At 48.5% G+C, this 10,167-nt stretch overlaps 1 protein-coding gene across 1 annotated transcript in view; it reads right to left on the reverse strand.

Moving 5' to 3' along the window:
* Window positions 1-10,043, reverse strand: part of LOC149363578 (cyclin-L1-like) — a 17,757-nt gene extending 7,714 nt beyond the window's left edge. Inside the window, exons 1-8 of the mRNA XM_089573574.1 lie at window positions 9,783-10,043; window positions 9,069-9,143; window positions 8,782-8,891; window positions 7,728-7,848; window positions 5,984-6,048; window positions 2,285-2,384; window positions 2,077-2,178; window positions 573-714 (exon numbers count right to left, since the gene is read on the reverse strand). Coding sequence (XP_089429700.1) covers window positions 573-714; window positions 2,077-2,178; window positions 2,285-2,384; window positions 5,984-6,048; window positions 7,728-7,848; window positions 8,782-8,891; window positions 9,069-9,143; window positions 9,783-9,995 — 928 coding nt within the window. The 5' untranslated portion in view covers window positions 9,996-10,043. The remainder of the gene's footprint in view (window positions 1-572; window positions 715-2,076; window positions 2,179-2,284; window positions 2,385-5,983; window positions 6,049-7,727; window positions 7,849-8,781; window positions 8,892-9,068; window positions 9,144-9,782) is intronic.
* Window positions 10,044-10,167: the final 124 nt, after the last annotated feature.

Genomic DNA, 10,167 nt, shown 5'->3' on the forward strand with positions numbered 1-10,167 from the left:
AATGAGGTATGAATAAAAAAAAAGAGGGATGTAGCTAAGAAGAGACGAGCAGTGCGGGTCCATAGTGCTGCTCAGTCCACACGTTCCGGTGCAAGCAACGCAGGAGTCAGTTTACTAGGGCAACGATGGCTGGGGAGACCAAGAGCGGGGGGACGCGAGAAGATGCAAGTGCCTCCAAATTCACCGCCTCCCTATATAGCAGCACTGTGTAAACCACACCGAGACAGTGGCTGCTGCTGCAGTCGCATTAGCCTCGCGATTTCAACATGTTTCTTTATTTTTACGACTTCAAGTAGCGGCGGTTTATCTAGACTGCAAGGCGATCCCATCTACATTTAATGCTCATTTTGGTTTCGTTTGGCGCTGTCCTTTAGAGTCTACACATTAGAACTGCACGTAATGGAAAATTGCAGACATTTCTCAATTTCGCTATGCCTAAGTTTAACTGTATAGCCAACAAGTAAGATGCTGCACTCTGCAGCAGTCCGCCATCCAGTGCAAAATGAGAGGTGTTCCACTGTAGCAAGTAGAGACAGACAAACACAAAGGACAACGAACGGCAAGCCACTCACTGTTTCTGGAACTTGGTGAAAAGCTGGCACCATTGCCAAGAATGGGTGTGCTGATCCCCGATGCCATCTTGGCCCGCAGCTTGGCTTCCAGGTGTGCCTTCTTGAGTTCGTCAATCTTCTTCTCCAGGGCATCAGGATCGGGCTGATGAAGCAAGGGGGAAAGATCACGAAATCAACAAAGGAATGAAGAGAGAGGCACTAACAGGGCACTGGCATCTAGACTGCAAAATAATCATAGTTTAACCTCGTTACAGTAAAAAGGTAAAAAAAAAATTGCAAAATGGCCCGATACAGCACAAAACTCGCAATATAAAATTCCATCAAAAAACACACTCAATCGTGGTCCAGTTTAGTTAAAGAAGGGACAACAACTCGGGTGATCCTTAGTAGAGAAATGGGGAGATCTTTCTCGAAGCTTCAGCACCATTTCGAAGGCGCTAATGCCGATTCCAGAGACCGCAAAAACAGAGCACCAGTTAGGTTGGCTTTTCCACGTACCACCACCAACCCGCAACAGCGGCAAGTCACACGCCAACTAGGGTGGCTTCCCCGCACCACAGCTGCTTTGCACGCTTTGTGCGAATGGCAGAGTTCACCACAAATCGGGGACACCAGTAATGCAGCATTGTGCCCGACTGGCATGACCAGGCTCTTCAGTGCTTCACGCAACGAATTAGCACGTGGCCTCAAGCCGACCAAACTGACCCTCTGGAGTTAACTGGCATCTGACCACCATGCACACCACACCACAGCACCACATTCTAATCTCAGATCGTGTCAGCAGTGCCAGGGAGGTAGGTTTTTATTATGCGCCCACCACACCAAACTCAACACCATATAAAACACACCACGCCTGCATTAGCCAGGTGGTTCACACAAGTGCTCTTATCATTGCTCCTTTTCAACCGACAGCTGCCTTTCTGCACATGCACCTTAGGGCCGAGCAGCGCCACTAACTGGGACGCATTTAACCTTGGCCGCTGCCATCGCACACTGCGAGGTGAATGGCGAAGAGGGTTGACAGTATTTGAGTTACATCAAGAGAAATGCGCAACCATTATCAGCGGATGGTGAAACCGGCCTGACGGGAATTTCGGGCAACCGGCAGTGACGCGGCAATCGTGATATGCCCAAACAAGCTACACAACCAGGGCAACACCCAAGTCGCTTTGATGCAACATACAATCGTTCTAGAACTGCTCACTTGCAACGCTGTTGATTACAGAGGTCTATCCAGTGCCAGAGGCCATGGATCAAGCAAATTCGTCACTAAATCAAACGCATTATGGTAGCAACATACGCCGAATTTCATCGCTGGTCACGCAATGCTATAGACTGAAGCCGGGCATCACATCCACTTCCACTCCTTTGGCTAATCAGCAAGCAATTTCAGGGATTTATCCTTAGAGGAATCAATGCTAAAGTATGTGGGCCCTTGTGCCTTGAGTCAGGCCAAGTTCATGCAAAGTCTTGCAATCCACTACACTTCCAGTGAATCCTTTACCTTTCTGATGTAGATGCTAAGTATCCTCCGGCAGGTGTCCTGAATGTCTTCCTCACTGACGCTGAACACAGCATACCAGGGAGGACTGTTGGGGAGTGGGATCTGGAACAAGTGAAAAATGTCTCAGGCCACCCTTTCAACCTCAAAGGCACACTCAAACAAGTTATCCTCGCCACAACAGCAAATGCAGCAAAGAATCCAGCCTTACCTGCAGCAACCTTGCACTGAGGTAAATGCAGGCGCATGCTATCGTCTCTGGACTGTACCGCACGAAGATGTCAGTGCGCAGGCTGTCATTCATGTAGTTCCTGCATGAGACAAAACAGGAAGACGGGGAGGATCGTCAGCAAAAAAGGGTCTAAAGCTGCTCTTAACATCACCTAAGAGCAAAAAAACACCAGGTGCCTGACAGTGTACCGAGAAGGAGCTCTTGAAAACTGCTTCGATCGAGGTCTCACTTTTGCTTTGCCAAGAGATGGTCGCACCCTTCTAAGAGGCGCGACAGTGTCATTGTTACAGATTCGTCCAGAGGGAACAGGGCAAACGATACCAGCACGCTGCAAAATCAAAGGAACCATTGAGATGGTCACCCACCTTTCAAGCTTGCGCGACACCACACACAAATGCCAAATGAGAGAGGCGAAGACGACGATGCTTCGGTCACAGTGCACGAGTGTCCAGCGCCGAGCCCCAGTCCATTCGGTCAGTCCGTTGGGCTAAGTCAAAGGCCAAGTCCAATCAGTCAGTCCATCAGGCTAAGCCAAAGGAAGACTTGCATCAACACCACCACAGATATCTCCCCCTAGGATCCCCGTGGAGCACACTGCAAAAGTTCCTGCCAGTGACCACACCACCCAGCAAGCGCTTCCCGTGCTTCAAGTAGAGAGCCCCCACCCAGAAACCCCGTCCCATGCTTTCCCAGAAAAGGGGAGTGCGTGCATACCTGGAGAGCCAGATGGGGACTCTCCCGTCAGCACGTTTTCCTGCGGTGGTTGGCCGCCATGGCCGCGCCACTGGCCATTGCCAAGCATGCCAGTGGCCACTCAAGAGTCCATCCAACAGTCCAGCGATGACAGCGGCGACATCGCAGGGTCCAACGCCCGACGACCACGAACTGTCCGTGCACAACATCTCGTCGAGGAGAGGGGGCGCGCGCCAGATGGAAAGAGGCACAGCAGGCGGCATCACAAAACATCGCGTGGCCCGCTCCTTTGCACCGCCACAGGAGGGCAGCAAAGGGAGGGGGCCACGATCGAAGAAAGGGCGCCTAGTTTTTCTCTTCTCGCGTGCAGTCAGTGTCCCGGTGCAGCTGACACCGGCACCAAGAGTGCACGGCTAGCAGGATGGGGCGTTCGCGAACACGCACAGAGCAGCACATCGGAGTAGCCTCTCCGGAATGCTTCCCCAAGGGAAGCTTCCCAGAAGGCAAAAAAAAAGCGTTCCAAATCCACTGTGGCAACAGAATTCCTCCAGTGTGCGGGCTACTCTCTCTTCGTGAGCGCCCCATTCATCACAATGTTCTCAGCACACAGCAATCACATTGGGCCAAAATCTTCCAATCCTGCCAATACGTCACTTCACCAGAGTACGAATACATATCATGCCAGACAATAACCACTGCAATGTACCGGTTTGGTTTGGCAATGTACCAGCCACGTTATCTCTGCTATGCAATGTCCACGATCGATATGACTGCGACAATCTTCGAGAAAAGGTCAAGCATGACACACAAGGTGCTTAGAACCTGCAACACTGGCGCATGCCAATGCACCAACTAAAGAAGCTATCTCAGGGCAATGAAACCAGTTATCCCTCAGTTTGCCTACTTCAGCAAACCATTTACTACAGCTGCGAAAATAGAGCCAAATTCTTCTCAACTTTCTTTATCCAGGACTGCATAAACACATTACTTCACCGTGCTAATTATTACTTCAGCAGCCTTGAAATCCTATTCACCGCTCCAGCAAACCCTTTACTGCAGCCACGAAAATAGAGCCAAATTCTTCTTAACTTTCTTTACCCACGACTGCATTCACACATTACTTCACCGTGCTAATTACTACTTCAGCAGCCTTGAAATCCTATTCACCACTTACAAGCTAACAACCGTGTCATAAAAGCGTTCGAGAACTGTTTAAAGCACCTGCAGTTTTACGAAATAAACAGTTGGAAGTAGCGCACGTCCCTGTCTGTTCTTTCTGCATCCATGTTGTTTTAGCGCTTCGAAAAACGTCAAAACTGCACCAACTAGCCCGATCCGCTACCCTTCTAAGCTAACAACACAACGAGGCCCCCTGGCAAGAAATGCGGGACATGCAACAAAAACTCTCCAGGGCTTCCCAAGCACTAAAAACTTCAAAACAATAAAACGAAATGAGGACAATGCAAAGTCCTTTACAAAAGGCCTCCTTTCACATTAGCTAGGCAAGCTTTGGCTCTTCTCACCATGTTAAAACCAACATTCTAAGCAAGGACCTCCATCATGACTGCCTACAAGGGAGGAGGCACAAAAGAGGGAGGGGGCAAAGAGCAACACACAAGAGGAAGAGGAGACGCTTTGGTGGCAACAGCAGCAGAGAGGCCAAACAAACGCACACCAGGCACAGGGGCCCGAATGCGAGGGGTTGGGGGGGGCCCAGTCCACCGGCCGTGTGTCCTGCCCGGATGGGGAGGAGGAGGAAGCACCACCCGCGCTGTGTGTGAGTGCCAGGCATTCTCTCTCTCTTCCCAGGGTTGGGCACGACGCTGGCAGGGTGGCTCAGGCATCGCACCTACTTACCACCTCAGTCAGCTCACCTAAGCTCTGTTAGGTGAAAACCCAGAAGTCACCCCATTAATCACGTGCGTCTCCACAGCGGGCCGCAGCGCGCATGCACAACATAACACACACACACAGGCACAGAGAGATACCAAACACTAAAAAAAGATATCAAAACAGCACACCGCATTTCTTTCGCACATCTACGCTTTTTGTTTCTGACATAAAAAGGAAGACAAGAGTCGCGAAAGAAGTATTTTCTTTTTTTTTTTTTCACAAGAGGATGACAGCAAGAATGTCCAGAACCTCATGTTATCACTCTTAACAATGCAGCACAACACAATTTCTTTTCCCTCCCTTTGCTACACGTACAATGTAAGCTCTTCCACAGACATACAACAGAAAGCAAATCACGCGACAAATTTTCAACAATCTTCGGTGCAAATACAATAGACACAGAACTTTAAAAGTCCAGCACAAAGTTCAGCTGCTTAAGTGATGGATGATGACATTGAAATGAAAACAGTCCTAATAGCATGCAACTGACATCAGTCATTCAGCAATCATAACAACTGCAACTAAGAAAAACTGTGAACAAACAAGAGCAGTATGCTGCCCAGGAACTTTCAACACTAGTCGGTAAACAGACTGTCATGGCGGTGTTAGGTTTGGGTCATAAACCACTGACAGACAATACCACAGCTCCCTAACAGGCGAACAGAAAGAGCAGATCTGGCGCTCACTACTGTAATGTTGCTTACCTAGCTTATTCAGGGAGGCCCGCTCAATGAGGGAAGCGCACACGTACGCACGCAAAGTGAGAGCTCGAACGCTTGCAGCACGCCTTCTCAGTACACTTCAAAGCCGTGAAATGTGCACGAGCGCGTGACAGCCAAAATCGGGCGCACTGTGCGCCCTCTCCAGACTTCGCCATCTGGGTGGACGGCTGCCCAGTCACCCCGAAAAAGCAGGCCGACTGACCATCGAAGAGAGAGAGAGGGTTTTTCTTTTTTCTGTCAAATCGCACTAAGGGGCAACATTTCACGGCTTTCTCTGCCACAATGCATCGGGTGGAAACGGCACACTCAAGTGCAAAGGAAGGCTTTTTAAAAGGCACACAACAAAGAGGAAGAAATGTGCGATGCTTACCATGATGACTGCATCAACTTCGTATTCTTCTCACACTCCAACACTTGTAACAACGTCACAATAATCTGAAACATCCCAAACACACGAGTTATAGACAGCTGCAGAGCCGCTGGCGAGGGCTTCAACCGCATGTTTTTTCACCAGGGGAATGGGCTTCTCTGGGAACCTGTCAACGCACCTACCATGTTTAGCTACACTTAAGCGCCTCCCCCAGTGCAACCAGTTTCTTCTAAAGGGCAACAGGAGCAAGTAGCAATCACAAAAACAGCACTGCAAGATCGCAAATTCTTATTCCTTTCATTAAGCAAGGTTTGGTATACGGGGGTTTAACATCCCAAAGCGACTCGGGCTATAAGGGACGCCACAGTTAAGGGCTACGGAAATTTAGACCATCTCGGGTTCATTAACATGCACTGACATCGCACAGTACATGGGCCTCTAGAATTTCACGACCATCGAAATTCGACCACAGCGGCCGCGATCGAACCCGCCTCTTACGAGTCAGCAGCCGAGTGCCATAACCACTAAGTCACTGCGGCGGCCATTCTTATGCAAGGTGTGGTTACATATTTTACAATACATATATCAACTACACACCTTGTAAGTCAACCAGTAAAGTTGTCCCAAGTACAACATCCATTTGTTTCAGGCCTAAGGCGCAATTCTGTCCCAGCAGCCTTTATGGTAATGCAATAGGGCCAGTCATCTTGAGGTACAGGGTCAATCACACTTAGAGGGAACATGGCTCCGCGTGGTTGCGCAAACGCGGAGCGCCATTGAGACCAAGCCGGTGGCAAACCCATGCAAAGGGGCAGATGGCACTAAGAACCACATCAAGGTCCCTCTTCTGGTGCGCCACTCTGCGTTGATTCATGAGCGGGTTAGATACAATGGCACTCCGCAGGTACGTGGCCGCGCGGAGCCGTACTCCCTCTAAGTGTGACTGACCCTGTACTTCTCCATTCTCTAGACCTTTAAAGCAAAGAATGAACTCTAGAATACCAGATCCTCAACCATGTTTTACCTACACTTCAACACCAGAGGTTGAGCCAGAATCACATTCTTTACTCCTGATCAGTTGGCAAGCTTAACTATAGCTAAACATGGTAGTGGTGTTGTGGACACTAAGCCGAGGAATGCAAGCTACTGGACAAAATGTCAGGGAGACGCACACACACACACAAACACACAGAAGCCAGGAAAGATCGGAAAGAGCAAGATGCAGAAAGCGAGTCGGCCTCACACACGCTGACAAAGCTGAATCAGCACACGGCCGTCCTCACACAACTCCTTGACGCCTTCGTGTTTGAACCCGCAGGCCGGCGAATTCCTATAGCAAGGGTAGAAGACAAACCCTGCAATGGCTCCCTGCCACTAGAGTTCAATGGAGAGGCCGCTGGTCATAACGTGGCCTGCCTGCCTCACAATGAGAAGACGGCAGCTAATGCCATGGAAAGCTTTAAATCAGAAGAAGGAGGCAGTAATCTGCAGTACACTCTGCACAGAACCTGCCAGGATGGGATCTGTGTTAGCAAGAAATGTGTGTAAACTGCTGTTTTAAAAATGTTATTCTGACCAGCCCCAGCATTACTATTTTGCGAAGCTCAAGCTGATATGACAACAAGTTGTTAAACAAATGGAATGCAGTGCGAACGATTCTAAAGCCCGCAAGGATGTGTACACTTTGCAAACAAGTTAAAGTATGTTTTCGGGAGTTGCTGTGCAAACAAAGAGTCGGTCTCACCTTGTGTGGGTGCTTGACGTGGACGCAGAAGCCAAGCTCCTTTAGCACCCTTCTCTCAGCTTTTATGACTTGGTTCTTGAGGTTAATGTAATTCTGATCTAGAATCAGTGGTTGGATGGTTCTGTTAAGAAAAAAAGAACAGTCACATATGCATTAGAGAGACTCAGCAGAACTTTTTCTTCTCTTGGCAGTTGAAAGCCATGTGACACGGCACATTGACTTCAGGTACCTTGCCCACTGCAGGGAATGTTACACGACATCTCACGACATAAAAGGATCTCAAGTACTGCTTATGCAAGCTGCTCCTAATGTAAAATCACCATGAACTAGCGAAGTGAGTGCAATGCCCTCATGTTTCAAATGCCAACATAACAGTACCAACTACAGTCGAATCTCATAACGAAACGGTTTATAACAAAATATCGGATATAACAAATCAATGATGATTCCCTTTGGAAGCTCGGTCAACACGGACTATAATGAAGCTGTGGTTATAACGAAGTAGTCGCCGAGTCCCTTCAACTTGGTTATAACGAGGTTTACTGTAGCTCAATTCATTTTATTGAACTTAATCACTACAATGCCTTTACATGACATAATGCCTTTACGAAAAATAAATTAAACTGCCCCTCACAGGCCAACCATTTGTTGCGCACGGTGCTCACTTTAGTTTTCATTTCTTTCTCATCTATCCGTAATGTCTATCAAAATTCTTAGTTTTCCACACTGGTCGATATCCTAGTGTAGCACAGAAACCCCCCGTTATCTGAGCAACTAAGGGAGCTAGGTGAAACCCCATCATCATCTGTCCCAGCGAAAAGCTTGAAAGCAAAACCCTGGAAGCGCCCCTTGAAGGCTTCACAATTATGTAATCTTACGAAAGCCCACACGATGGATGGATAACAACAGCTTTACCCTTCGTATAGGGCGGCAGCTTGCGCCACCTAGCCCGTGGTTTCCCCCATGTTAATTTTTTCTCTATTTTGTTTTTAAAATGTCTAATTTGACTATCTTTCTCTCCAAATTCATTTATCAAAGCACTACTGTTACTCACTTTCCGCTTTTCACTTGCTTGATGTGATGAAAGACGTTGATCACGTCCCGGACTCTTCGAGGCGCTTCTTCTATCTTTGACGCTAGCGTTATGCACGCCATGGCCACAATCTGGTGAATATAAAAAAAAAAAAACTTTTCAGAAAGGCTGCAAGTACCCGAGAGCGTAGCGAATGCCTAACGAAACCACTACGTATCGCGCTTCGCACTCGCAGCAAGCAACGATGCTTGGTTAGATGACAATGAGCGAGTAAAGAAAAAAATAAACGCTGCGTACGCGTATCTTACCTCCATACTGTGGCGGACGAACGACTTGGAAAAATAGAACCTATGAAATAGCACTTGACCGGTCGCCATTGCAACCTGGAAAAAACAACAAAAAGTGCGATAAAAACCTCGCTATCGTACAGTGCTAACGCAAACGTGAAACGAGTTATCAGAATCGGAGCTACTGTGACGAAATTCGCGGCGTACGCAAGACAGAAAATACGTGGACCTACAACTCGACTAAAATCGTTTACCAATCGGTTTTCCAGCCACACATCAGCGTTAACTCGACAACGGACGGATTGCGGCACAGCTGTTGACAGGAAATAGCAAGGCCAATGTCCTAGCGGAAGCACGACTTCACAACAGCAATGCTCCATTGGCACGACGGTCCCGTACAGGAATGTTCAACGAAGAACCACAGCAACGGGGCATGCACTACACACTGTCCTCTTTTATCAAAGCACCAAAAAGTGACAGTACGAACCACGCTACGACACTCAAAGACAGCCCCACACTGGCGCAGGGATTCCCACCACGTCTTTCGCACAAGGAAGACAGCGACCCACTAGCAATGAGAGGTCGCACCACCACGGACCGTTAGGCTTAGCACAAACATTGCGAATAAGCAGGTTTACCGGCACACAACGAGTGGAACACGTTCGTCAGGGGTAACCACTTTGAACAGAGCTTACAAAACACAGTACGCGGGCAAGTATAAAGAAGCACTGTTACCTGAGGCAGCCGCAGCAGCTTCCCGGACGTTTGAATGAGCTCACATCCCAGTATCCGCAGGTCGGTCTCGCTGTTAGCATCCAATCCATCCACGATCGAAGGAGTTGAGAGCAGCCTGTCTTGTGGCAGTATGCAGTTCTCTAATAACAATATAACTTTACCGTGTTTGGGTTTAGCAACGTCCACATTATTTTGCGAACCCATGACCGCCATCTTCTGCAACACAGCCGATCCGGCCGATCACTCCGATGATGGCCGATGGATACCACTCCGCCGTGACGTATACTCTCGTCCAGAGATTTTATCAATTTAGGCGACGCTTCGTGTTAACCGTGGTACAAAACCAACGTGTAGATGTGATTACTGCCTGATTTTCAGAATTATG

Source organism: Amblyomma mixtum, chromosome 2, assembly GCF_055824585.1.
Source record: "Amblyomma mixtum isolate Tamu chromosome 2, ASM5582458v1, whole genome shotgun sequence".
Classification (NCBI taxonomy): Eukaryota; Metazoa; Arthropoda; class Arachnida; order Ixodida; family Ixodidae; genus Amblyomma; species Amblyomma mixtum.